Source organism: Rhinichthys klamathensis, unplaced genomic scaffold, assembly GCF_029890125.1.
Source record: "Rhinichthys klamathensis goyatoka isolate OS25496 unplaced genomic scaffold, OSU_Roscu_1.1 h1tg000281l_1, whole genome shotgun sequence".
Taxonomy (NCBI): domain Eukaryota; kingdom Metazoa; phylum Chordata; class Actinopteri; order Cypriniformes; family Leuciscidae; genus Rhinichthys; species Rhinichthys klamathensis.
The window spans coordinates 797,257-822,301 of NW_026606800.1; the positions used below are offsets into that span (position 1 = coordinate 797,257).

At 38.4% G+C, this 25,045-nt stretch overlaps 2 protein-coding genes across 2 annotated transcripts; one reads left to right on the forward strand and one right to left on the reverse strand.

Annotated features, from left to right (window-relative positions):
- Window positions 1–247: 247 nt before the first annotated feature.
- Window positions 248–14,895, reverse strand: zc3h14 (zinc finger CCCH-type containing 14). The gene is made up of 17 exons (XM_056269184.1): window positions 14,731–14,895; window positions 14,220–14,262; window positions 13,602–13,716; window positions 13,229–13,269; window positions 12,974–13,133; window positions 10,154–10,472; window positions 9,901–10,070; window positions 9,686–9,783; window positions 7,218–7,346; window positions 7,049–7,126; window positions 6,403–6,562; window positions 4,807–5,006; window positions 4,331–4,472; window positions 1,351–1,487; window positions 1,176–1,258; window positions 350–456; window positions 248–272 (listed from the first exon to the last, which is right to left on the reverse strand). The coding sequence occupies exons 1-17, from the start codon at window positions 14,764–14,766 to the stop codon at window positions 269–271; spliced, it is 2,022 nt and encodes a 673-aa protein (XP_056125159.1). The 5' UTR covers window positions 14,767–14,895; the 3' UTR covers window positions 248–268.
- Window positions 14,896–15,611: 716 nt separating this feature from the next.
- On the forward strand, window positions 15,612–24,946 carry rmdn3 (regulator of microtubule dynamics 3). The gene is made up of 12 exons (XM_056269422.1): window positions 15,612–15,848; window positions 16,459–16,630; window positions 17,439–17,579; window positions 17,939–18,248; window positions 18,784–18,886; window positions 19,112–19,172; window positions 20,585–20,660; window positions 20,752–20,829; window positions 21,416–21,514; window positions 21,621–21,674; window positions 23,055–23,135; window positions 24,786–24,946. Exons 1-12 carry the CDS (start codon window positions 15,692–15,694, stop codon window positions 24,870–24,872), a joined length of 1,419 nt encoding a protein of 472 aa, XP_056125397.1. The 5' UTR covers window positions 15,612–15,691; the 3' UTR covers window positions 24,873–24,946.
- The last annotated feature ends 99 nt before the right edge of the window (window positions 24,947–25,045 follow it).

The following is a 25,045-nucleotide window of genomic DNA, read 5'->3' on the forward strand; positions in this document are numbered from 1 at the left end:
GATGAGAGTGTGTAAATAATATTTAAGTTAGATCCACACTGTAAAATGTTTATAAAGTAAAGACAACATTCACATGTGTGTGTATTATTGACATTTAATACACCAAAGATATTCTGCAAACTGTTTACAGAAAGTTGCATTTTATAAAATTCATTTAAAAATTAATCCAAAAAAATGTGAAAGCACAAAACAAAGATGTTCAGGATGGTGTCAGAAGAGACGCTCCGCATGATCTGTAGAAACGCTGCAGCTCAGTCGTGAGTGTTACTCAACTGTGGGGGAAGAAACAGAAGTATTACAGAAGTCTGATTCAAACGCTTCACTGCGATCACGTGTGAGTTTGCTGTACCTGCTCTGTGTTTTGGTCCATTTCAGAGCACTTCTGGGCGGCACTGCCACAGCTGGATGGTAGAAAGTACAGTCCGCTCGCTTACACTGCGCCGCAAATCTACACGGCTGCAAAACACATATTAAGGGATATGAGCAGATTCATAAATGCATGAGTCAAAATGCATTAAAACAAGATTCAAAAATCTAAATTTGGAATAACATGCTCACGACAAGTAAACAGATTTTATGTTGACTCAAGTATCAGCTAAAGTTTGGAATAAAGATTTTTTAAATGGTTTTTTTAACATTCTTTACAAAAATGTTTAATTTGTTAACATGAACTAACAATACTTCTATAGCATTTATTAATCTTAATGTTAATTGACTAATACATTAAGATCCAAAGTTGTATCTGTTAACATTAATTAATGCACAGTGAACATTAACGGAGTCAAAATATATTGTCCATTGCTACTTTGCTAGTAAATGCATTAACTAATGTTAACAAAAGACCTTATTGTAAAGTGTTACACTAAGAAGTCTCTTCTGCTCACCAAGACTGCATTTATTTGATCAAATACAGTAAAACAGGAATATTGTGAACTATTATTACAATTTAAAATTACCGTTGTCTATTTGCATACATTTAAAAATGAATTTTCAGCATCATTACTTCAGTCTTCAGAGTCACATGATCCTTCAGAAATCATTCTAATATGTGTAAATGTCTACATCTTAGCTTTATCTGAGTTTGTTTCTCACGGACACTGTTTATGATGTGGAGTTGAACAACTTCAAGAGTCAAACACATCCCTCAAAGTGAAACGGGCTGATGTAAAACTCACTTTAGGGTGGTAGAACGGACACTCAGGCTTTTTACACTCTGGGAAGAAACGGCACACACTGCTGGCCTGAGCTGGAGCTGAAGCTACAGGGTCAAAGGTCACAAGGTCAAATGTTAGCGGCTGTATCAAAGTGTCATCTTAAACGCATTCCCATGTATTTGATTGTCTTACACACCTGCTCTTGGAGGGTTGCTGTTGACTCTTCGGCTGACGTGTGTGAACGGACAGTCTGCTTTGGAGCACTTCGCATCGAACTTACAGTTCGGATGAATAAACAGACACTTGTCTGCAAATTTACAGTTAGGAAACAGTCTGCAACAGAACCAAAAAACAACATATTTACATACGGTCACTGCATCTAAACGACCAGTTGTTCTTAATGGGTTAGTTCACCCAAAAATGGAAATTATGTCATTAATGACTAACCCTCATGTCGTCCCAAGCCCGTAAGACCTCCGTTCATCTCCGGAACACAGTTTAAGATATTTTAGATTTAGTCCGAGAGCTTTCTGTCCCTCCATTGAAAATGTATGTACGGTATACTGTCCTTGTCCAGAAAGGAAATAAAGACATCATCAAAGTAGTCCATGTGACATCAGTGGGTTAGCTAGAATGTTTTGAAGATGTTTTTTAAAATACAGTTTGGTCCAAAAATAACAAAAACTACGACTTTATTCAGCATTGTATTGTCTTCCGGTTCTGTTGTGGATCAGCGTTCAGTGCCGCTGATGACGTAAGACGCTGCTGACGTGTATCTGGTGCGCCCGTGTATTCGGGTTCAAAAAAATATGGCTGGGCAAAAAAATGCAAGTCTTCCTCTGTGTGGACATCCTTAGACATGTTTGCGAAGATTGTTTTGTTTACAGCGTGCGTCTCCCTCAGACTGTAAACGAAGCTCAGGCGCACCAGATACACGTCAGCAGCGTCACTGAACGCGGATCCACAACAGAACCGGAAGACAATACAATGCTGAATAAAGTCGTAGTTTGTGTTATTTTTGGACCAAAATGTATTTTCGATGCTTCAAAACATTCTAACTAACCCACTGATGTCACATGGACTACTTTGATGGTGTCTTTATTTCCTTTCTGGACAAGGACAGTATACCGTACATACATTTTCAATGGAGGGACAGAAAGCTTTCGGACTAAATCTAAAATATCTTAAACTGTGTTCCGAAGATGAACGGAGGTCTTACGGGCTTGGAACGACATGAGGGTGAGTCATTAATGACATAATTTTCATTTTTGGGTGAACTAACCCTTTAAGGAGGCCTGTATAATTAGTATAGTTCTGAAGGAAGGGAGTGGATTCTGGAATCCACTGCTGCTTTAATGTATATCTAATGAGTGATTATAATCAAGGCACCATGACAGCTATAGGTCACTAGGGTCATTAGACCAATAGTTTAAGTGACCATTTCTTAGTTAAAGCATTTACTTTATGGTTCTATATTAAAGTGTCCACTCACTGAGAGAAAAAACATGTTATCTGAATGTTTTGGGAAGAGTCTCCTGTTGATAGATAGAGCCCGACCAAATCCAACCTTGAAGAAGCTGTGTGTCTATGTGTGTCTGTTAGTATTCTTGGTTACAGGTTATGGAACAACTGGCATTATTGGAGATTGACTGACAAGCTGGCACCTAGACACACAGTCTTGTGACCTCGGAGGGTCACTCGTACCTAACTCAGGGTCCTGGTGGCAGACGTACAGACTATAAAGATGTGCTACTGCCTATCAGTGAAAATTTACTATGTTTATCTATTTCTTAGCCAATCAGAATCATTCACCCAGAAGCAATGAAGAAGCTTAGACCTTGGTGAAGCATATAATTGCTGAGATTGTTGTAAATGAGTCTAAAAATCTAAATTTAGTCGTCTAAGAATTTTCTTAATTCTGACTCGTCTTAAATTGACCGCACTTCTAAAGCCCCGTACACACCGGGACAAATGACGAATAACGGCGCGCGTTATTCGTCAGCGTTTTTCAAAGCGTTTTTTGTGTTCACACCCAAGCGATTTTCGCTGACGATGAGCCGAATGAACATGCAAATTCATTCCCTGACATTAGATGGCGCTTAATGTAAAACAGAAATAGTCCTACTGTGTAGTCGCTATCGCGCTTGTCATATAGTTCTTTATGTTCCGACACCAACGAGACCAGCAGCTCTATACATTCATCTTGCCTTGCATCTTCCTCGTCTTATTTCTTCCCGGCAGTGTAGACGCTACTTGGCGTATATCTTCTTCGCCGTTACGTATGTGTGTTCAGCAAGACCGTTTTGTGTTTGAGCGCCCCCAAGTTGTGTTTTACTGTAACTTCAGAAGCTCCAGACACGTGAGCAAAAGCGCCAATCTCATTGGTCGGATAGTTTTTGACGCGGCGCGTCAAACCAAAAAACTAACCCGAGGCGTTTTTTATAAAATTACGCTTTTACGCGTGGCGTTTTTCGTGTCGGTGTGCACACTCACATTGGCTCCCTTTGTTTAGTCACGAGGCGTTAAATGTCGGCGAATATCACGCGCAAAATTCGTCCCGGTGTGAACAGGCATTAACTGCTGGTCTTCATTTATCATATCTGGTCCTTGGGTCCTTAACTGTAAATTCCCTAACAGTTCAGTCACGTTTCTTGGAGGATGTTCACACGTCACAGTCTCAGCGCTAATAACATTAGATGCTGAAATGGTCTTGATAATATATTAGCTCACTGAATGTGCTGGCAGTCCAGTGGTTATTGTTCAAGCGAACCGGACTAAAGCGGTCTAGAAGACAATATTCCTCGTTTAAATAATTAAAATAATTATTGGAGTTAAATAATTATTGGCCTGGTGGAGTTGAGTTAGTGGTGTTGAAACTGGCAGTTATGGTAAGGGCCGTGACATTTCCAAACATGGTGGAAGCAGTTGACCAATCACAACACACTGGTCCAGTCGACCAATCAGAACACATTATGCTTCTCGGAAGGAGGGGCGTCATAGAGACAGGAACTGCACAGAGCTTCACTGACAGACTGGGAAGAGGGGTGCTGCAAAAATGTCAAATATTTAAACAGTTTTTGAACATTTAAGCATGTAAACCTATTCTAGTAGAGCCTAAAAACAAAATCAAGACTTTGTAAAAGGGCATAATATGGCCTCTTCTTCTATGTTCTCACTTGCACTGTGTGTTGGGGTGATGGTACAAACAATCGTCTCCGCTCTTGCACGCAGGCCAGAACTTGCAGCGTTCTGGAAGTTTCTGCCGTTTAGCTTGAACCGGCTCTATGTCCATGTCCTCCACCTCATCCCTCTCTCCATCTGCAGGAGAAAGACAGAGAATGAGGGTGAGCAGGGCACAAATTGAAGAGGAATGTTGACTACAGCTGGAATAAATGAGTCATGTGACTACATTACAAGAATGGTCTGGGTTTAGTATTAAAATTAAACGGGCATAACCACAGAAAAAACTGAGCAATTAATTAATAACCTTAACTTGTAACTGATTAACAAAAACAGACATTCCTTCATGGTTGCGCTATATAAAACATTTAAGGGGATACATTTTTTTCAGAAAAAATAATCACATTGTGATATACACGGTTATTGCTGTACAAGAAACAAGATCCCTAAAACATGAGTATCTTCATCTTACCGCCAGCGTTTAGAAAGTCAGTGCCGAGTCTGAGGTGGATGTCAGGTTTGGGTCTGTTATTTTCCGGAAGGTCAGAGGTCGTGTTGAACTCGTCCTCGGGCTCCATCTCCTGATCTGTGCGGTTGGCTAACGGACTGGGAACTCCATCCAATGTCACGATGAACTTTGGACTTGAGCCACCCGCAACCTCCGCTTTCTCTCTGTGCGGGAAGAGAACCGCATATGAGCAAGTACACTACCGTCAGAACGATTTTTTATAGGAAATTAATACTTTATTCAGTAAGGGTGCATAAAACTGATCAAATGTTACAGTAAAGATATTTCGGTTACAAAAGATTTCTATTTCAAATAAATACTAATGCAAAAAAACTATTAAGCAGCACAACTGTTTTCCACATTGATAATACTAGTAAATGATTCTTGAGCAGCAAATCATCATATTAGAATGATTTCTGAAGGATCATGTGACACTGAAGACGGGAGTAATAGCCGCTTTCCGACCGGAGGGACTTTTGCAGTTCCTAGAACCTAACGTTCCTAGGCTATAACCCTTTTTTTCGCGTGTTCCGACCGGACTAAGTTGGGGATTTTTTAGTTCCTCAGACCGTAGTTCCTATAACTCTTTCAGTACCTAGTCTAGAGCGAGGACTTTTTTGGTTCTTTTTCGACAATGCAGCACAAATCGTCAGAACACCGGCAAGGCAGAACAGGAACATTCCGATAGCCTCCTCCATGCTGGTTTGTTGTTGTTGTATGTGGCGCCGCTGCCGCCGTGCTTGCGTCACTCCCTTACCCCTCCTACCAGTTCCTATGGCCACTTGGCCAGTGCGAACGCAAACAGCAAAACTGTGTTTGGGGGAGAGTAGTTCTTAGACCTGTTTAGAAGTGGACAGTTCCTATAACTAAGTTCCTGTAACAACTTGGTCGGAAAGCACCTAATGATGCTGAAAATTCAGCTTTGATCACAGGAATAAATTACATTTTAAACATTTATTGTAAATTGTGATAATCTTTTGTAATATTATGTTTGATCTAATATATGCAGCCTTGGTGAGCAGACGAGACTTCTTTCTACATAAAAAAAATATTACCAATCTCACGTTTCTCTGACGTCATTCATCACATATCGTATCACTATCGTAAAATGGCGGAAGGAGGCGAAACACAAAAGCGAGTAATAAAAAAGGCACCCACTATTTTAAGATTTACAGTGTGTGAGTGTGTGCATGCGTGCGAGTGTGTGCGTGTGATCATTTAAGTACACTACTTGACAGTTTCATGCACTTTTAGTAGTGTTTATTAATGTTCCTGTCGTCTCCTGTTCAGACTTAAATGTTGTTTGACTACATTCAGGGAGTGTACTTTCTTGGAGCAGATAAAATAAAAAGGGAGTACATATTATATGTGACTGCTTGTATTCAATGACGAAAATGTAGCCATGTGTAGTAATATTGCAACGCATCGTGATATCGAATGGAAGACATGATAATCGTAATCAAGTTGAATTGTGAGACCAGTGACGCTTCACACCCCTACTGTATATGGATAAAAACATGGACCCGAATGTTGTTTTTGATTGAAACCGGTCTGTCATACCTGGCCTGCACCATTCGGGATGTGGTGGGCGGGTCTTCATTCTGATTGACAGGAGTAAGCCTGCTCCTGACTGGCGGAGTCTGTTCCAGCTCTGGTTTCCTCATGATGAATGAACGCGAGTCCAAGGCCTTGACTCTCGCCGCCTCTAAGACCTGCAGCTCTGAATCAAAACAACCACAAATTGTTACCCAAAAGACAGTGACCCCAAGTTTTTAAGTTTTGCAGTCATTTTAATATGCTGATTTGCTGCTTTAAAAAAAAAATTCTTATTATCAATGTTGAAAACATAAAAAATAAAAGATTCAGGATTCTTTGATGAATAGAAAGTTCACAAGAACAGCATTTATTTAAAAGATTTAGAAGTCTTTACTGTCACCTTTGACCTTTTGAATGGTAGTGTATATTCAAATAACTGAATACCAAATAAAAACCAAACTGGTTAGTTGCTTTACATGTTGCTCAGATAGTCTCTTCATGTCTACGTGGGCGGTTTTCCAATCAAGTAAGCTGCATATTACGGACCATATAGTCAAAGGTCTGGCTACATGAAACTATTGAGCATCAGAGAATGTGACTGAATGACATCCATAATACAATTAAGATGTACTTTGCCATTGAGAGGTCAAAATGAGGCCATCTCTCTCACCGTATTCACTGAGCTGCTCTCGGCTGTCCTCGTCTGGAAGCTCCAACTGCAGGCGAGATGCTAAAGGTCTGGATTGGGCTGCAAAACACACAAGAGAAAGAAATGTGTAGTCTGAGTTCTAGTTTCTTTTGACGACACAATATTTCTTTAAGCAACAGATTAAACTCACTACTGTGCAGCGTATCCTGGGGAATGAGAGCGTGCAGGTGCTCCTGGACCAATCGGATTGCAGCATTACTCATCTCGTCAGTGGCCGAACGTGTCCGTGGCGCTACAGGGACCGTCTGCCGCTGGGGAACTGGACATGAGAATATAGAGACCAAAGTTACAACTAAACAACTAACTAAAACTAACAAAAACATTTCTGCTAATTGAAATAAAGCTGAAATAAATTAAATATAAATATTAGATATAATTATTTAAATGAGGAACATTGTGACGCGTTCAGAAACAGCGGGCACCGATATCGAGAATAACTCCCTTTAGACTGACTTTGTGCTTTGGAACTTTTTTCATGATCAAACGGCAACATTACACACTAAAGAAAAATGAACATGTAAAAAGTATAACAGGACCCCATTAAATTAAAAACAAAAATGAGAAAAGTTCCCTTGGCAAATAACTGAAATAAGTTATAACACTAAAATTACAAATGGAAAGTATATACAAATTAAAACCGAAATACTAATATAAAAAAAGACAAGTTATAAATATGTAAAAAGCTTATAAGAAAAAAGATATATAAATAATAAGGCATAAAAAAAAAAAAGTTTGGTTCTGGTTTGTTGTCAGTTGAGGTCATGGGTCGGTAGGGATTTTTTTTTTTTTTTTTTTTTTTTAGTGGCAGCAGCAAGGGATAGGTAGGAAATTATTCAGGGCTCGACCTTAAGCCTTTTCATATGCTTGCCCTCCAAACAAGTAAATCTGTCATTCACTTGTCAGAGTAAAAAAGTTGCTTGTCCGGATTTTTTTAAATTTTTAAATTTATTTATTCTGAAGCAATGTTCTCATCAGTGTTCAATCAGCTTTGATATTTAAATTGGCATATTGTAATATCTGCACCTTTGAAGGGCATCCCCTCCCCCAATCTTATTAAATGCCCTATAGTGTAAATTTATTGATCAAATTTAGGAATTTAAAATGAAAGATCAAGCATACTGTTACCCTAGGTAGGGCTGATCAAATTAAATAATTTACACTGAAAAATTACAATTGCATAAAATAATGTTATGAAATTGATTTAAATGTACAAATAAGAAACATCGGAAAGAAGTTTACTAGGCTACTTATAAACATAACACTAAACTGCCAATAGGTGGCGGCAGGCGGCCGTATTAATGAGTGAGTCATTGATTAATTAATTCAAACGATTCGTTTAAACGGTTGATTCATTCAAGAATGAGACAGTTCCAAACAAAAATCACAGCCATTTCATCTATTTTCGCTGCAGAAACAGAACAAAAACAGCCAATATTTCATCTAAAATGTAAGTGACTTAATTTTAACTGTTTATTGAACTGTTGTAGGAAATCAATGTCACATTTTCAATCGTGATATGGTATTCAGGAAAAATAATTGAGGATGCTTAACATGTTAAAATATAGAAACTCCACATTTAGATTTTTTATAGGCAGTATGTTGTTAACCTGTGTGTGTGTGTGTGCGCTGCGCTCATGTGTGTAGATTTCTCCTCGAGAGGCTGCGCGTGCGTCAACAGCGCACCTCACCGTCAGCAGGCTAATACATTTATTATCCACAATCGATCGCAACTTACAATAAAGGTAATAAAATCAGAATCATTCTCTCGGTTTAGTGATTCCCTAGTTATTTTTTTGTTTGTTATTGATGTTCTAATCAGGCTACTTGTCCATTCGGGCAAGTAAAATTCTCTTTTACTTGTCCTTCAAAAATACATTTGTCGCGGACAAGTTATACGGGCTCTGGAGATACGAAGCGCGGCAGGTTAGAGTGTTTTGGATTGCATAAAATAATAAAAGAAACGAACAAATACATGGCGAAAGAAGTGGTAGACAGCAGAAGAGGGTATTGGGATTTGGGATGATTTTTAATGAAACTTGGGAGGCGGATGGAGGTTACTCTGTAACTCATGTGGTGTGTGCGTGCCTATGAATGCATGCATTTGTATATGTGCGTATATGAATAAAAGTGTCCTTAATGACAAAAAAAAAAAAATACTTGTATATGTATTATAGTTCAGTTTGACGAACGATGTGTGAACGACCATGTAGCTACCTCGTTTGTTTTGCTGGAGGACAACAGGCATCTTGCATCGCGTGCTGTACAAAAACGTAAATTATAGTTCGCCTCAGTTTTTTATTTGTGTATTTATTTAATTTTTATTATTTCTTCCCCAAGCTCATAAAATAAATTTGGGTCGCACATAAATTGACAGGGTCGGTCGGAAACCGGAACCAAACAAACATTTTTTTTAAGCCTAACTGACACAGACAGATCGACTCTCAAATATTTAAGTCATGGGTCATGTTTCAACTCAATATTTAATAAATGCACTGTTAAGTTAAAAACACTGTTAGGGCCCGAGCACCGATGGTGTGAGGATCCTATTGGAATTGCTCTGTTTATTATTAATTGTAATATTAAATGCAAATGTTGAACCTGTGTATGTAGTAGTCTTGCTGATGGATTGCTGAGCTTCTGAGATTGCTTTGAGGATAAGATTTTTGTTGGCTTGTTTGGCTGGTGGGAGAGAAGGCCTGCGAAATACACACAAAACACCAATTTTTTTTAGGACTAAATCAATCTTGGCAATAATAATCAAAAACATCCTTATTTCAAAAATGTCTTTTCCATTATTTCAAAGAGGGACGTACTTGCGCTCAGGTTTCGATGGCAGAGACACTTTGCTGGCCATACCATAGTCCTCCTCATCTTCATCCTCCTCCTCATCCAGATCGTCAGCCTCCTGCCCGCGGTGGTCATGACCTCTGTGAACCCGAACCACCGAACTGGCCATGGGCGCCTTTCGTTTCCGGTACAAATCCTGCCAGCAGAATCATTGAGGTGAAGAGCTGTAGCATCAGAGAAGGACTGAACTGATGTTTCAATGAATCGAACTTCACTCACCCTGCTGCTCTCTGCTGAGCCCCTGTAGCCCCGCTCATGGCTGGAACCTGACCTTTCCTGACCTCTCGTGACGTCTGTGGATCTGTAAGCGTCCGCCGTCCGTCTGGAAGAATCCACCGCTGGCCGAGGCCTCTCTGCTGCCGATCGGCTGTATAAAGCCTGTGTGTGACCCGAGGTCAAGCTCTGCTCCAGGGGGTCATAGCCAATGAGATCATCGTCCAGGTCAGGCTTGATGTCAATCACAGCTTCAGCCGATGCCTCCATCAGCGGTTTGACGGCGGATGTGAGTCTGGAGGGTCTTTCAGAAGAGCCTCTCCTGCTACAGTGAGTTTGTAATAAATGGTTATCATGACTAAGTCAAATGAAAATAATAATAAATTGAAAAGAAATTCTGGGAGAAAAACTGAGGCGCAGATGCAGTGATGCCGTTTTTAATACTCAACAGGTGAGAGAGGTATTTTATAAAACAGATAAATTGCCATATGTAGCTCTAGCAGAGTTGACTGTAAAGCATTATCTATTGTGAAGGATCATTTCATTATGGTTGTTGTTGCACTGTGCAGGAAGTTATTTTCAAGGAAGTACCGTGTCTATTAATGGCTAAAGCTACAGTAACATCTTAAAGGGGTCATATAATGCCATTTTTGTACAAGCTAATATGATTCTTTAGGGTCTAAATTAAAAGTTTGTAATATACTTTAATTAAAAATTCTCATTAGTATTGTAAGAAAACACTTATTTTACCTGGTAAAAAACAGCTCTGTTTTCAGCACGCCGTTTCAGTGCATATGACTTTAAATGATCATGAGCTTTGCTCACCCCGCCCCTCTGTTCTGTGCGTACCCCAGAGCCGGCTCTGGCGTACACCGTTTGTAACACAATAACCATAACACGTTGTTCAGTATAAACGTGGGATTATGCATTATATTGAGAACGTCATACATAGAAAACATGCCATAATGTACCCTAAGTGTAAACCTTAGACGCATTCATTGTGAAGCGTGCAGCTAGCGATTTACAAGGATTAATATAAATATTAATATAAAGTTTAATAAAACGTTACACTCACTTCAGTTGTTCTAGAGCAGTGGTTCTCAACCCTGTCCTGCAGGACCCCGAACACTGCACGTTTTCTTTGTCTCCCTAATCAAACACACCTGATTCAACTCATCAGCTCATTATGCTGTTTTAATCTCCATAATCAAACACACCTGATTCAACTCATCAGCTCATTATGAGCTGATGAGTTGAATCAGGTGTGTTTGATTAGGGAGACAAAGAAAACGTGCAGTGTTCGGGGTCCTGCAGGAGAGGGTTGAGAACCACTGCTCTGGAGGTTCAGCAGGAACACGAATATCTGGTACCGATCTTTTTTCAGGAGCAGCTTCCTAGCAAAACCAGCTTTATACCTCCTCGTTTATAAAGCAGTCTGATGTGTGAAATGATTCGCGCAAACATGAGAGCATTGACGTTGCTCGTGGGGAATATTCCCTTCGAAAACAAACTCAGCCACTGCGTCTTCGGTGGTTCGGATTTAGGAACATTAAAATGACTGCGGTGTTCGTTATTACACCCAAGAACAGAACACCACAATCGCTTAGACGCCATTCTGCTCATAGACAGTGCTCCAGCATATCAACAATGACCGCGCCGGTCCGCGCAGGCTATGATTAACAGCTCTCACGAGCGAGGGCGGGTCTGTGTTGAAACGCGCCTATCAATCAACAATCGTGGGAGGGGCGTGCGAGCTTGTGACGTCACAGGCTCGAATGGCTCGATTTGAGGCAGGGGAAAACATATGGAGATTAAAACAAAACCAATGGATGGATTTTTATCATTATATGATGGCTGTGTACAGGCACTGCCAACACACATTTCAGTACAATCAACTTGTAAAAGTGCATGTACCATTATATGACCCCTTTAAGCTAGAGATCCTTTCCATCTAAACTGGTTATATCTATTAAGCCTAGTAGTGAATGTTTGATGAGCAGCATGATAACCATATTCATCCGCAGTCACACAGAGCCGAAGCACAACCAAAACAATGTTCTTCCGCAAAATACATGCAGTTTTTACATGCTAGAGGGCGAAAATGTGCTACATTTAAAATAAGAAATAAATTGTAATACTATTGTATTAATAAAAATATTTTATATAACTGTTAAATTACAATACTAATATTTAAGTCTAAATTTCTTCATTTTCAAATGGTGAACCATCAAGATTTTATTTTGATGGGTTACCAACAAATACAAATATGCCCTGCCAGTTTCAGAATGATGTGTTAATTTTAGGGCTGTCAAACGATTAATCGCGATTATCGCATCCAAAATAAAAGTTTGTGTTTACATAATATATGTGTGTGTACTGTGTATAATTATTTTTAATACATAAATACCTACACATGCATGTGTATTTAAGAAATATTTGCATGTATATACTGTATATAGACTGAATGTAGCCTATATATAATGTATATTTTATATAAATATAAACATTTTTAATATAAATAACATATTTTTCTTAAATATATACATGTGTGCATTTATATACAAAATAATTATACACAGTAAACACACATATATTATGTAAACACAAACTTTTATTTTTGATGCGATTAATCGTTTGACAGCCCTAGTTAATTTCCAAGTATGCAGTTTGAAACCGGAAGTGCATATATCATGTAATTAAATCTCAGGCTGTGTAATTTGACAATCGCACCAAGCCATGTCCCGACATCAATTTTATTTTGACATATCTTGAAGCCCCAAGTCAAATTCACAGTGATTTGCCGATCCACAAATGAGAATGAAATACCTGGTGCGGTTCTCGTGTGCGGAGCTCGAGACACGCCCCTCCACCTTATCAGAGCGCGAGCTGGAAACGGCGAGAGTGCGAGGCTCCGCCCCCCTCCTTTTGCTTTCTGCTGGGATGCTCGTCTCTGAGTGCACAACGGGTGGACTGACAGATGTGGGCTCTGCAAAAGAAAAAAGCTAAAGTCAAAATATGCACTATGGGATGCAACAAGTCACATGATGTGAGTGTAAACAACATCTCCAACATGAATCATACCAACTGCAACCGATCTCAGCTTCTCCAGAACACCATGTAACCTACAACGCAAATTTTGTAATTTTTAAATCTTTGCTTTACTGGGTTTAAGCAAACTGTTTTCAACATTGATAATAATCAGAAATATTTCTTGAGCATCAAATCAGCATATTAGAATGATTTCTGAAGGATCATGTGACACTGAAGACTGGAGTAATGATGCTGATGCTTTAAAATATATTCAAATACAAAACAATTATTTTAAATTGTAATAATATTTCACAATATTACTGTTTTATTGTATTTTTGATCAGTTTTGGTGAGCAGAAGAGACAAAAATGAAAGTCTTAGAGACACCAAACATCACAATCTAGAGAGGGAGACTTTCACCTACCATACAGTGAACTTGATGGTATTATTTCCTAGAAACAAGGACAGATCATCCGCCATTTGCTGCGGGTTCTTCTTATTGGCCACCATGACCATGATGTAATCCGGAAGCTCCTCATCTGACAGAGACAAACGGTAAAGTGATTAATCCAGTGAACTATCATATTAAACAGTTTAATACAGTTATAATACAACATAATTTACACATGCATGAGGATGGAAAAATTTACTGCTAATCTAACCCTGGATGATGATGATGATCACAACTAATTTGTTTAATTTATTAGACTCATTTATTTATTTAAAGACTTTCTTAGTTTAGTCAGCACTGTTATTTTACTTAATGCTACTCATTTTGCTTGTTTAATTACTCTTTTGTAATTTGACATTGCAGATATCTCTTTGCAATACAAATATAAAGTTTCTGACATGGCAGTCAAGGTGCAGGAGTAAAAATGTAAGTGTCTGTAAGTGGCATTTCAATCTGATTCTCTAGAAAACTTACTGAACCTCCTGTTTACTGAAGATTTTCCAATTTGCTGGAGCAAACACTACAAATAATACCTAATGAAAACACAATACAGTTGATCAAAACTAGATCCTGTTGATCTGGACTTCTTACCCACATAAGCGCCGAGCTCCTGCAACTTTCCTTTGATTGCGGCCTGAAAAACATTAAGAGAAAATGATTAAATATAGAACTTTGTCTGCACTGATACATGAGTATTAAAGAGACAAACAATAACTACCAAACTAACATTGACATAGCACTGTGGTAGTGCTATTGTACAAGTGACGCCATCACATTACAATACCATAACACTTTAAAATTTATCATGGTAAAATAGGCTCATTAAAATCGTTATTACATGCTATTCCCAACGTCCTTCAAATAACACTATGGTTCTTAGTGAAGATATGTTATCAAAATACACAACCGAACAAACTCTTTACTCCATTTTAAAATACAGAAAACATTCAAAACACGCTCAATAAAAGTGAAACGGTGATAAAAGACAAAAACGAGCAATAACGTTGACACGCACTCAACAGCACATACATTGAAACAACTGTTATGAAGGTAAGCTAGCACGCTAAACAGCGCAGAATTCAACGCGTTGTAAAGTGTTTACCCTTATTTTCTTGCTAATCTCCGTTCCGATCTCCATATTTAATTGGTGTGTTGCTTTTCCTCGGATTAATATATTATTGAAACTAATAGAACATAGAGAAATAAGAAAGAGGAAGAGTTTTGCTGTTGCTAGGCCTCGCGTCCGGCTTGTCTATTCATACTGCGCATGCGCAGCCCTTTCAGCTCGACAGAATAATATTTTTTTAATTTTAGGATTTAAAAAAAAATTATAATATGAACAAATTTGTGAGTGATTTTTTTTATGTGTTTTTGGACACTTTTTTTGAATCACCCCCTTTTTATATAAATAATGCTACTGCTAAAATTATAATCATATAAAATTATAATTGTAATATTACAATAATTACAATTATTGTTATTATTATATTTAGTGTTTTTGTTTTACTTTATTACATATTTTGATTAATAGACCAAATGGTACAAACTTTTTTCAAAACAGATTAGACTAGATTTTAATTTTTGTTTTGTGTATTTTTTATTTCTTTCTGAATTTTTGTTATTTTTCACTTTATTTTCTGTTTTCTTTTTCAATATCTATGGTTTTGTATAATGTTATTGTTATATAAAGTAATATGTACAAGTTTGTAAAATGTAAAACAATTTTAGCGTCACTCCTCCTATCCGCCAGGTTGCGCTAATGCGCCCACATACTCTCTCTCTCTCTCTCTCTCTCTCTCTCTCTCTCTCTCTCTCTTTCTCTCACACACACACACACACACACGCATGTCTTCAGCTGTCAAAAGTCGTAAGTTTGATGCGGTTCAGATATTTAGGCATACATTAAATAATCGAGTGTGAGAAGATGAGCCGGAGCCGTTTTTATATCTCTAACTTAACGTTATATCCTGTATGAATAAAGTGACAGCGAGTTATATCCGCGCGAGAGAAACGCAGATGTACTGATACAGGAGGATTCAGGGGGATTTTACGGACAGGACACGATGAGCTGGTTCGGTAGGAGCACACTGATCGGTCTCGGCGTCAGTGTGACTCTCAGCACCGGCCTGATCGCATTATTGATCATTAAAGAGGCTCTCAGGCGGAGAAACAGACGCCTTTTGCTGCACAACACGAGCTCCGGGTCGCAGAATGACGCAGGTATGGACCAAAACACCATATACATAATCATCATCATCATCATCATTTATTGTGGAAATACCATATGCATTAACAAAAATGGGCTAAAGGAAAAACAAAAATGGGTTAAAGGAAAAGCCAACTTTTTGTTATTTCAGATAGATATGAAAAATTATATTTACCGGTAGGTACTACAATGGGTTGAAAAATAGTTAAGCATAGTTAAGATATAAATAGTTAAGTCTCTATGTGAAGCTTTTATGCTATTTATATGATGATCTCATACCTGTTATTTTTTCTGTTTATATTATTTTCGTTTTCTTTCTTTTTACTTGTATTAATATTTTATAAATTACACTGTTTATTTTATTTTCCTATTTGTTGTAGTCAATATTTGTTTAATATTTTTACACTATATGTTGGATTATTGTCATGTTTATTATTTGTATGTAACTGGCATTCAATAATAAAAATAAATAAATAAAAATCATCATCATCATTATGTTCTCTCTGTTTCTCTCAAAATATTGTATATCACACGATAAATATGATCTGGCAGACTGGCACACTGTACTCATGTATATGACACTGATGAGCTGCTCTCTCTCTGTGTGTGTGTGTGTGTGTTCAGTGGACTCTGCGGCTCTTTCTGCAGCAGTGAGGGGTTTGTCTCCTGAGCAGCATGTGGAACTGAGGAAGACTCTGGATGAGGTGATGAAGAGTGTGTCCAGTCTGAAGAATGAGATCGCAGAGCTGCGTGAGGGTCTGAAGGACATCACCACCACCATCGCTGAAGATGTGAAGTGCGTGATCAGTGTTTCTTCTCATCTGATCCTCTTTGTCATTATCCCACATGACATCTGTCACCTCATCTCATTTGAGTCTCCATCCTGTCTCATCTGAGTCGTCTCATTCTCTCTTTTGTCTCATCTGATTTTCACTTGTCTCATCTGAGTCTCTTTTTGTCTCATATGAGTCTCCATTTAAGCTCTTTCCTCTCTTCTCCTCTCATTCTCTCTATTGTTTCTTCTGACTTTCACTTGTCTCATCTGAGTCTCCCTCCTGTCTCACCTGACACATCTCATTTAAGTCTCCATTGTCTCATCTGACTTTCTCACCTCTTCTCTCATTCTCTCTCTTTTTTCCTCCGACTTTCACGTCTCATCTAAGTCTCCCGCTGGTCTCATCTGACTCTCATTTGAATCTCCATTGTCTCAGCTGACTCTCTGTCCTCTAGTCTCATTTTTGTTTCTTCTGACTTTCTCTTGTCTCATCTGAGTCTCCCGTTTGTCTCATCAGGCTCTTCTGACACATTTGAGTCTCCATTGTCTTAGGCGACTTTCTCTTCTCTCCTCTGATTCTTTCTATTGTTTCTTCTGACCTTCTCTCGTCTCATATGAGTCTCCCGACTGTCTCATCTGACTCTCTCTTGTCTCATTTGATTTCTACTTTTCTCAACTTATTCTCTCTATTGTTTCTTCTGACTTTGACTTGTCTCATCTGAGTATCTCTCCTGTCTCATCAGACTCTCTTGTCTCCATTCTCTCATCTTATTCTCTCTCTTCTTTCTTCTGACTCTCACTTGTCTCATTTGAGTCTCTCTCTTTTCAGGAAGACTGTGGAGGAGAGTCAGAGATCGCGGCGTCGGCGGACGCTCATGCCGAGGGAACGCTCTGAATCTGTGAGCTCCAGCTCCATTTATTTCACCGCCAGTGCCGGGGCCGCCAGTCAATATGACGACAGTGAAGTCGGGTATGTCACCGTGTCACAGAGCTGCTGTGTCACACTTGACGTTTGTACATACAGGACGCTGTGTAGCTCTCGAGGTTGTGTTCATTTCAGCAATTGAGCTCTTCGTGCTTTCATGAGACAGGAGAGAGTTCTGTTAGAACGGTGTCGTGTTAGTTAAGTTAGTAACTAATGATCTTTTCAACGGAAGTGAATCAATCAAAACTAACTTTAGCTGGACAGTAACTTTATTCTAGAGCTGCTGTAAAGCCAAAACAATCTCTGTTACTGTAATTTTACTGTAAAGCTGCTTTGAAACAATCTATATTGTTAAAAGCTCTATATAAATGAAGGTGACTTGACTTGACTCGACTCTTCCACAGATACTCCACGGCATATTCCAACGTTGAGTCCGACTACACGGACAGAGAGACGGATAAAGATGGTGAGGATGACGGCAGAGACTCGGATGAGGAGGAAGAGCAGAGCTGTGCCACGGTGCTCACGCTTCAACAGGACGATTCGCAGCTTGAGGAAGAGGATGATGAAGATGCCGGGTTAATGGTGGACACTTTAACGGACAGTCCCAGCCCTGAACTCTCCCTCCTGCTCGCCCAGTGTGATCTGCTGCACGCAGGGGACTCTGGGAAAAAAGCAGAGGGCTTCAAGCTGCTGACGGAGAACAGACCACTGGTGAGTGACTGATGTCTAGAGAGCATATGTTTCATGATAACCACATTAAAACACACAAGATGTTTCTTGAGCAGCAAATCAGCACATAAGAATGATTTCTGAAGGATCATGTGACACTGAAGACTGGAGTAATGATGCTTTGCATCACAGGATGTTGCATTACATTTTACAATACATTTAAATAGAAAACAGTTATTTTAAATAGTAATAATATTTCACAACATTACAGGTTTACTGTATTTTTGATCAAATAAATGCAGTCTTGGTGAGCAGAAGAGACTTCTTTCAAAAAGAAAAAAAATCTTATAATCTTAATCTTCAAATATTTTATAGTAAAAATTCAAAGCAAGTGGCAAGTATATATATATATATATATATATATATATATATATATATATATATAAAAAGATAGCATAATTACACTGTTCAAACTAAATATTTCACAAAAGATTGTTTGAAATAATAAAACAATCAAAATAAAGCTGAATCATATCAATTGTAATAAAAATAGTGTTTCTCTGTGCATGTGTGTCAGTATGCCGATAACATGGAGTTTATGTGGCGACTGGCTCGTGCCTACAGCGACATGTGTGAGACGACAGGCAACAGAGAAGAAAAGAGAAACTACGCAGAGCAAGGTGAGGACATATCACATGACATTTCGTTCCAGTCACACACTAGGAAGTGGACTACACTTCCGAACATCATGCTTTGTGAGAAAGTCACTGCAAATGCTTAGAAAACATCCCCTGCTGAGCATCCTAATTTAGGAAGCACTACAGACTCTCTAGGGACCCTATGAATTGGATTGCAGCTTATAATGTACTGTAAATGCACTGACCTTTGACCTTTTGACACTTAAGGTCACTATGAAGCCGAGGCAGCGCTGACGAGGAATGGACTGAGTGCAGATTGTCACAAGTGGTATGAAAACAACACACACTTTCTTCTATGGAAGCTTGTTTCTGCCACAGAATAAAGAAAAATGTAAAAATGTAGTTTATATCTCATTATATCCCGAGTTTATATCTCACAATTCAGACTTTTTTCTCTTAATTACAAGTTTATATCTCACAATTCAGACTTTTTTTTTCTCATAGTAGTGAGTTTATATATAAACTCAGAATTGTAAGAAATAAATGTAGAATTGTGAGATATAAACTCACTACTGTGAGAAAAAAAGTTAAAGTTGTAAAATATAAACTAATTGTACGAAAAATGTCAGAATTATGAGAAATAAACTTGTAATTAAGAGAAAAAAGTCAGGATTGTGAGAATGTAAACTCCTAATTGTTAGAAAAAAGTCAGAATTATGAGATATAAACTCCTAATTGTAAGAAAAAGTCAAAATTGTGAGATATAAACTCCTAATTGTAAGAAAAAGGTCAAAATTGTGAGAATGTAAACTCCTAATTGTAAGAAAAAAGTCGAAATTGTGAGAATGTAAACTCCTAATTGTAAGAAAAAAGTCAGAATTGTGAGAATGTAAACTCCTAATTGTAAGAAAAAAGTCAGAATTGTGAGAATGTAAACTCCTAATTGTAAGAAAAAAGTCAAAATTGTGAGAATGTAAACTAATTGTAAGAAAAAAGTCAAAATTGTGAGAATGTAAACTCCTAATTGTAAGAAAAAAGTCAAAATTGTGAGAATGTAAACTCCTAATTGTAAGAAAAAAGTCAAAATTGTGAGAATGTAAACTCCTAATTGTAAGTAAAAAGTAAAAATTGTGAGATTGTAAACTCCTAATTGTAAGAAAAAAGTCAAAATTGTGAGATATAAACTCCTCTAATTGTTAGAAAAAAGTCAGAATTATGAGTTATAAACTCGGAATTGCGAGAATACAGTGGAAAATTGTGATATAACCTTGCAATTGTAAGAGAAAAGTCAGGAATGCGAGATATGAACTCCTAATTGTAAGACAAAAATGTCAGAATTGTAAGATATAAAACTCCTAATTGTTAGAAAAAAGTCAGAATTATGAGATATAAACTCCTAATTGTAAGAAAAAAATCAGAATTATAAGTTATAAACTCGGAATTGCGAGAAAAAAGTCAAAATTTTTATATAACCTTGCAATTGTAATAGAAAAGTCAGAATTGCGAGATATGAACTCCTAATTGTAAGACAAAAATGTCAGAATTGTAAGATATAAAACTCGTAATTGACAGAAAAAAGTAAAAATTGTGAAAATATACTTGGAATTGTGAGATAAAAAGTTATTACCTTTTTATTAATTTTTTTATTCTGTGGTAAAAACAAACTCATACCTCTGCCGTATGAGATGGTTTATAATGCCTGTAGTTCATAATACATAATACATCGGCGCTCTCTGTCAGGTTTGCCGTCCTCGTGCGCTTGTCTTCACAGTACGAGAGCATTCACGGGAAACTGAAAAGCGGCCGCGTTCTGAAGGTGAGCCAGTGGTGCTCTCCTCCGAGTGTCTTCCTTCATTGACTTCAGGCGTGTGTTTAATGACTGTGTTTGTTCCTGGATGTTCTGACAGGAGCATTTGGATCGAGCTTTGGCTCTGCGTGACGATGATCCGACCTGTTTCTACCTGCTCGGCCGCTGGTGTTTAGAGGTCAGTTCCGACTGAGGAAACAATGCCAACAATCTCAGCAATAATTAACATGCCCCTATTGCGCTTTTTCAGATATTACCTTTCATTTAGTGTGTAACATAGCAGTTTGTGAACGTAAAAGGTCTGCAAACATTCAAAGATAAAAGTTATTGTCTCCCAAAAGAAAGAACTGATTGTAAACTGCCTGAAACGAATCGTCAGTAATTCCAGTCTTATTTCCAGCTTGAACCTATGTAGATTTGTAACAAATTTGCATAATGCCCGCCTACGGTCTTTATTGGCTGCCCACGAACAACGACGCCCTCGTTACTGTTCATATCACTGTGTTTACAAGTGTTGAGGAAATTCAGATATGGTAATGGGCATTTGGTTTCTGTCACGCACTGTAAGCGGTCGACCAATCACAACAGAGTGGGTCGTCTAACCAATCAGAGCAGAGGAGGGGTTTAGAGAGACTGAATCCTTGATTGAACCATTTTAGAAACCATTTTGACCTTGGATGCATGTAAACCCACTGTAAGAGAATGTTAACCACTTTCAGACGACTGTGCCAAACCCTCATGCGGTCTGTGTGTGTGTGTTGTAGGTGAGCTCTCTGGGTTGGCTGGAGAGGAAAGCTGCCGCCACACTTTATGAAACTCCTCCTACATCCTCACTGAATGAAGCTTTGGAGAACTTCCTCAAGGTATCGATTGGTTGCTAGTCTTTGATCAGTAGTATGAAATGATATGGATCTGAGATTTACAGCTTCATCAAACATGCTCTGGTGTTTCTGATTGTCCGATCTCTAGGCGGAAGAGTTAAATCCTGGATTCTCTAAAACAGTCCGGCTTTATATCGCCAAGGTAACTGTACTGTCTACACATTACACAACACATATTGGGTATAATATCTTCAAGACATGTCATTCTCTTATGGTGCGTTCACACCGGACGCAAATAGCGCGTCTGGCGCGAGTGATTTCAATGTTAAGTCAATGCAAAGACGCGTTACGCGCGTAAAAAATTCCTGCGGCGCGAATGAGGCGTAGAGCGCGGCGCGGTAGACGCGAATACGCCTCATTCGCGCGTCAAGTTCGCGCGAATGGCGTGAATTGAGCGTCTGGCGCGTTAAGCGCGAATGATTTAGTTAGTGCTATTTGTGCATTCACGCGTTTGACGCAAATTCGCGTCTGCCGCCCGAGTTGAAAAATCTGAACTTCTGCGTCAATTCGCGCCGCGTTAACCAATCAGGAGCCTAGCTGCTTGCTGCTGTCACGTGGTGAAGTATCTGGATGCTTCAATAAATTATTTTGTAATATATGACTGTGGTTCTAATGCACAACAAAGCAAATATTTTATCACATAAAACTTGATTTCAATATATGAGACATATTCATTTTGCATTGAATGCTATTTATTCCATATCTAGATTATATGAAATATTATTATAATGTAAAGACAACCAACATATAAGTTCGTGTCTGGACAGTGATGTGTGAGAGAGAGAGAAAAATCACAGGACAGATTAATCACTTTTGGAGGCTGGCTTCATTTATTATCAAAACAAAAATAAATGACAGATTAGGTGGATGCGGGCGAGGATGAACCTCGCGCCGGGCTGTAGAGCGCGGGCTCGACAGGCATAGCTAGACCACTCGAGGCCGAGGGCTTATACGGCCTACGCTGTCCTCGTCGGCGTCCTCACCATTAGGTCCACCAAACCTAGCTCCTGGAGCAAATTGTGAAACTCCTGAAACCCTCCGGAGGTTCTGGTGGACCCGAGTACAGCGACGATGTCCCTTACGCAGCTGTTTCTGCTCTCCAGAGCATATACGAGCGGTGACTCTCTCGAATAATGCTAATGCTAATGCTCGATAAACATCTAAAAAGATGGCCGCCAACGGGTTTCGAAACTTTCGCCTCCGGATTTCGCCTCTGACGCGCGTAAATTTCGCGTCAAACTTGTTTTTACGCGCGTCAATTTCGCCATTGACACGCGAATTAACACAAAGTGGTCAAGCGTCAAACTAGACGCGGTAGACGCGAATTTGACGCGCTATTCGCGTCCGGTGTGAACGCACAGTTAAAGGGACAGTTCATCTGAAAATGACAATTGTGTCACTGAGATACACTCATGTCATTCCAGACCTGCATGCCTTTAAATCTTTGTGAAAGAACTGGATGAACTGCTTTAAAAATGATTTCTTATTGGAATAAGATGCATTTATATCCTTTTGTTTGCAGTGTCATAAGGAGCTCGGAAACGTGTCAGAGGCCAGGAATTGGGTCCAGTTATCTCTGAGCACACCAGCAGGAGCAAATGAGGTGAAGTGCATTCGTACTCTCAGGCCGTTTACACCTGGTATTAAGATTGGATCACAAGTAGACGAGGGAGACATACCCGTTTACACCTGGTGTTTTAATCCGTCTCTTTTGTCCACTTTTAAACACTTCTGTCCTGATTTATTCGAGGGGAGGGTCTATGAGCGGGTAAATCTTTGGGTTTTTTCAGATCTTTTTCAGATCTAATCTAAAATAAGCTCACGCAATTTACATATGAACACGACTGGAGAAAACAGAAAAACACACGGAGAGCATCAGCTTTAGTTTCTGCTCTGACAGCCACAAGACCAGCCGAACGCTGTGAGCAGGGACGTACTGGGACTGAAATTCAGCCCGGGACTTTAAGATGGAGAGGCCTTTTACGCGAGTGCCCTAGGTGCACGAGCAGAAGGATTTTTTGCAGTTATTTTAATTCTAATAGTGTTTTTATGGCATAAAGAGAATCAGATTACACTGAAGACCTTCAAGAAATTTTAGGATGACACTTGCCTCTTCAGGTTGTATAAGCAAGTCACCACTGCACTGAACACAACCAGGTCAGCAAAACCTAATCTCGAACACATAAGTCACAGTATACTGCTAACAGAGGTGGAAAGAGTAATAAAATATTCTACTCAAGTAAAAGTACTACTACTTCCATTAAATTTTACTTAAGTACAAGTAAAATTACCGGTCTAAAAATCTACTCAAGTAAAAGTAAAAAGTAGCTCATTTAAAATTTACTCAGAGTAAAAGTTACTGAGTTACTTTTTTAACAGCGGGGGTGGGGGACTCTCCTGTGTAGGGTTGTAATGGTATGAGATTTTGACAGTATGATAACGTCTCAGAAAATATCACGGTTTACAGTATTAATCAATTATTAAATAAACTGTATTATTAAATTATGGTTATTATTATTATTATTATCATCATCAGTTAAAATGACAGTTAAATTAATTTAACAGGGTTTTTTTTGGTTGAACAAATTAATCATAACAAACTTTAAACCATTTGTGTTTTGTTTATTAAAATTTCAATAAAACCCTGTCTAATCAATTAAATTCGATAATTGATAATGAATTACATTAACAACTTATTTTTAACATTAATTATTTATTAAAATGTTTAAGAACAATATTGTCCTATGAAGTGTATTTTATTCAGAAAATTAATGTTTCTTTTTATGATTTAATCCAAATATATTATCAAAAACGGTGGTAATCAAATGTAAATTTAAACTTGTGTCCTTTTATTTTTTTGAGGAAGCGCTGCAAAAACAGATTTACTAAATTAAACCATGGACAAAAAATATATTCCTTTAAATGTTTAAATAAAATGTATTATTATTGTTGTTATTATTATTATTTTGAGAAGTAGGCTACGTTCTATTGTATGCCTACATATAGTTTACACTACAAAAGCAATCCGGATGCGTTTTCAAATACCTCTGGAAGTGGTCAAAAGTGGACGAGCTCAAAATGTTTTAGACCCCTTTTACACCTGTTATTTAGTGTCGTCCACTTGTGATCTGATCGACCAAAACGCATCTTAATACCAGCTGTAAACAGGGCATTAATAGTTTAATTAGGATTGGCAGCATGTGACATTTGTTGTAGTTTTAATGTTCCCAGATTGATTGTTCTGTTTCTTCAGGATTCTGACAGCGCCGCTCTACAGGAGGAGCTGAAGGCTTTGATTGACTGCACTGCTGACCTATCTAAAAGCAGTATCGATCATTAGGGTGGGGTCTAATGAAAACTGTGATCTATTTTTTTTTTTTTACATTTCACCAAATATGTGCTCTATTTTATTTATTTAAATGGATAATTTCCCTCCAGTAATCTGGAAAAAACCCCTCAATATTATATATAAAAATTATTTACTATTATTCACATATCTCCTTTCTACATAAA

Bases quoted from the DNA above. Each gene is read 5' to 3' on its own strand.
- rmdn3 (XM_056269422.1), top strand. From the start codon at position 15,692: ATGAGCTGGTTCGGTAGGAGCACACTGATCGGTCTCGGCGTCAGTGTG. The intron at 17,580-17,938 runs GTATGTCACCGT...ACTCTTCCACAG, and splicing joins TATGACGACAGTGAAGTCGG to ATACTCCACGGCATATTCCA. The intron at 18,249-18,783 runs GTGAGTGACTGA...CATGTGTGTCAG, and splicing joins TGACGGAGAACAGACCACTG to TATGCCGATAACATGGAGTT.
- zc3h14 (XM_056269184.1), bottom strand. From the start codon at position 14,766: ATGGAGATCGGAACGGAGATTAGCAAGAAAATAAGG. The intron at 5,007-6,402 runs GTATGACAGACC...CTTCCCGCACAG, and splicing joins TCCCGAATGGTGCAGGCCAG to AGAGAAAGCGGAGGTTGCGG. The intron at 1,488-4,330 runs GTGAGAACATAG...GTTCTGTTGCAG, and splicing joins CACCCCAACACACAGTGCAA to ACTGTTTCCTAACTGTAAAT.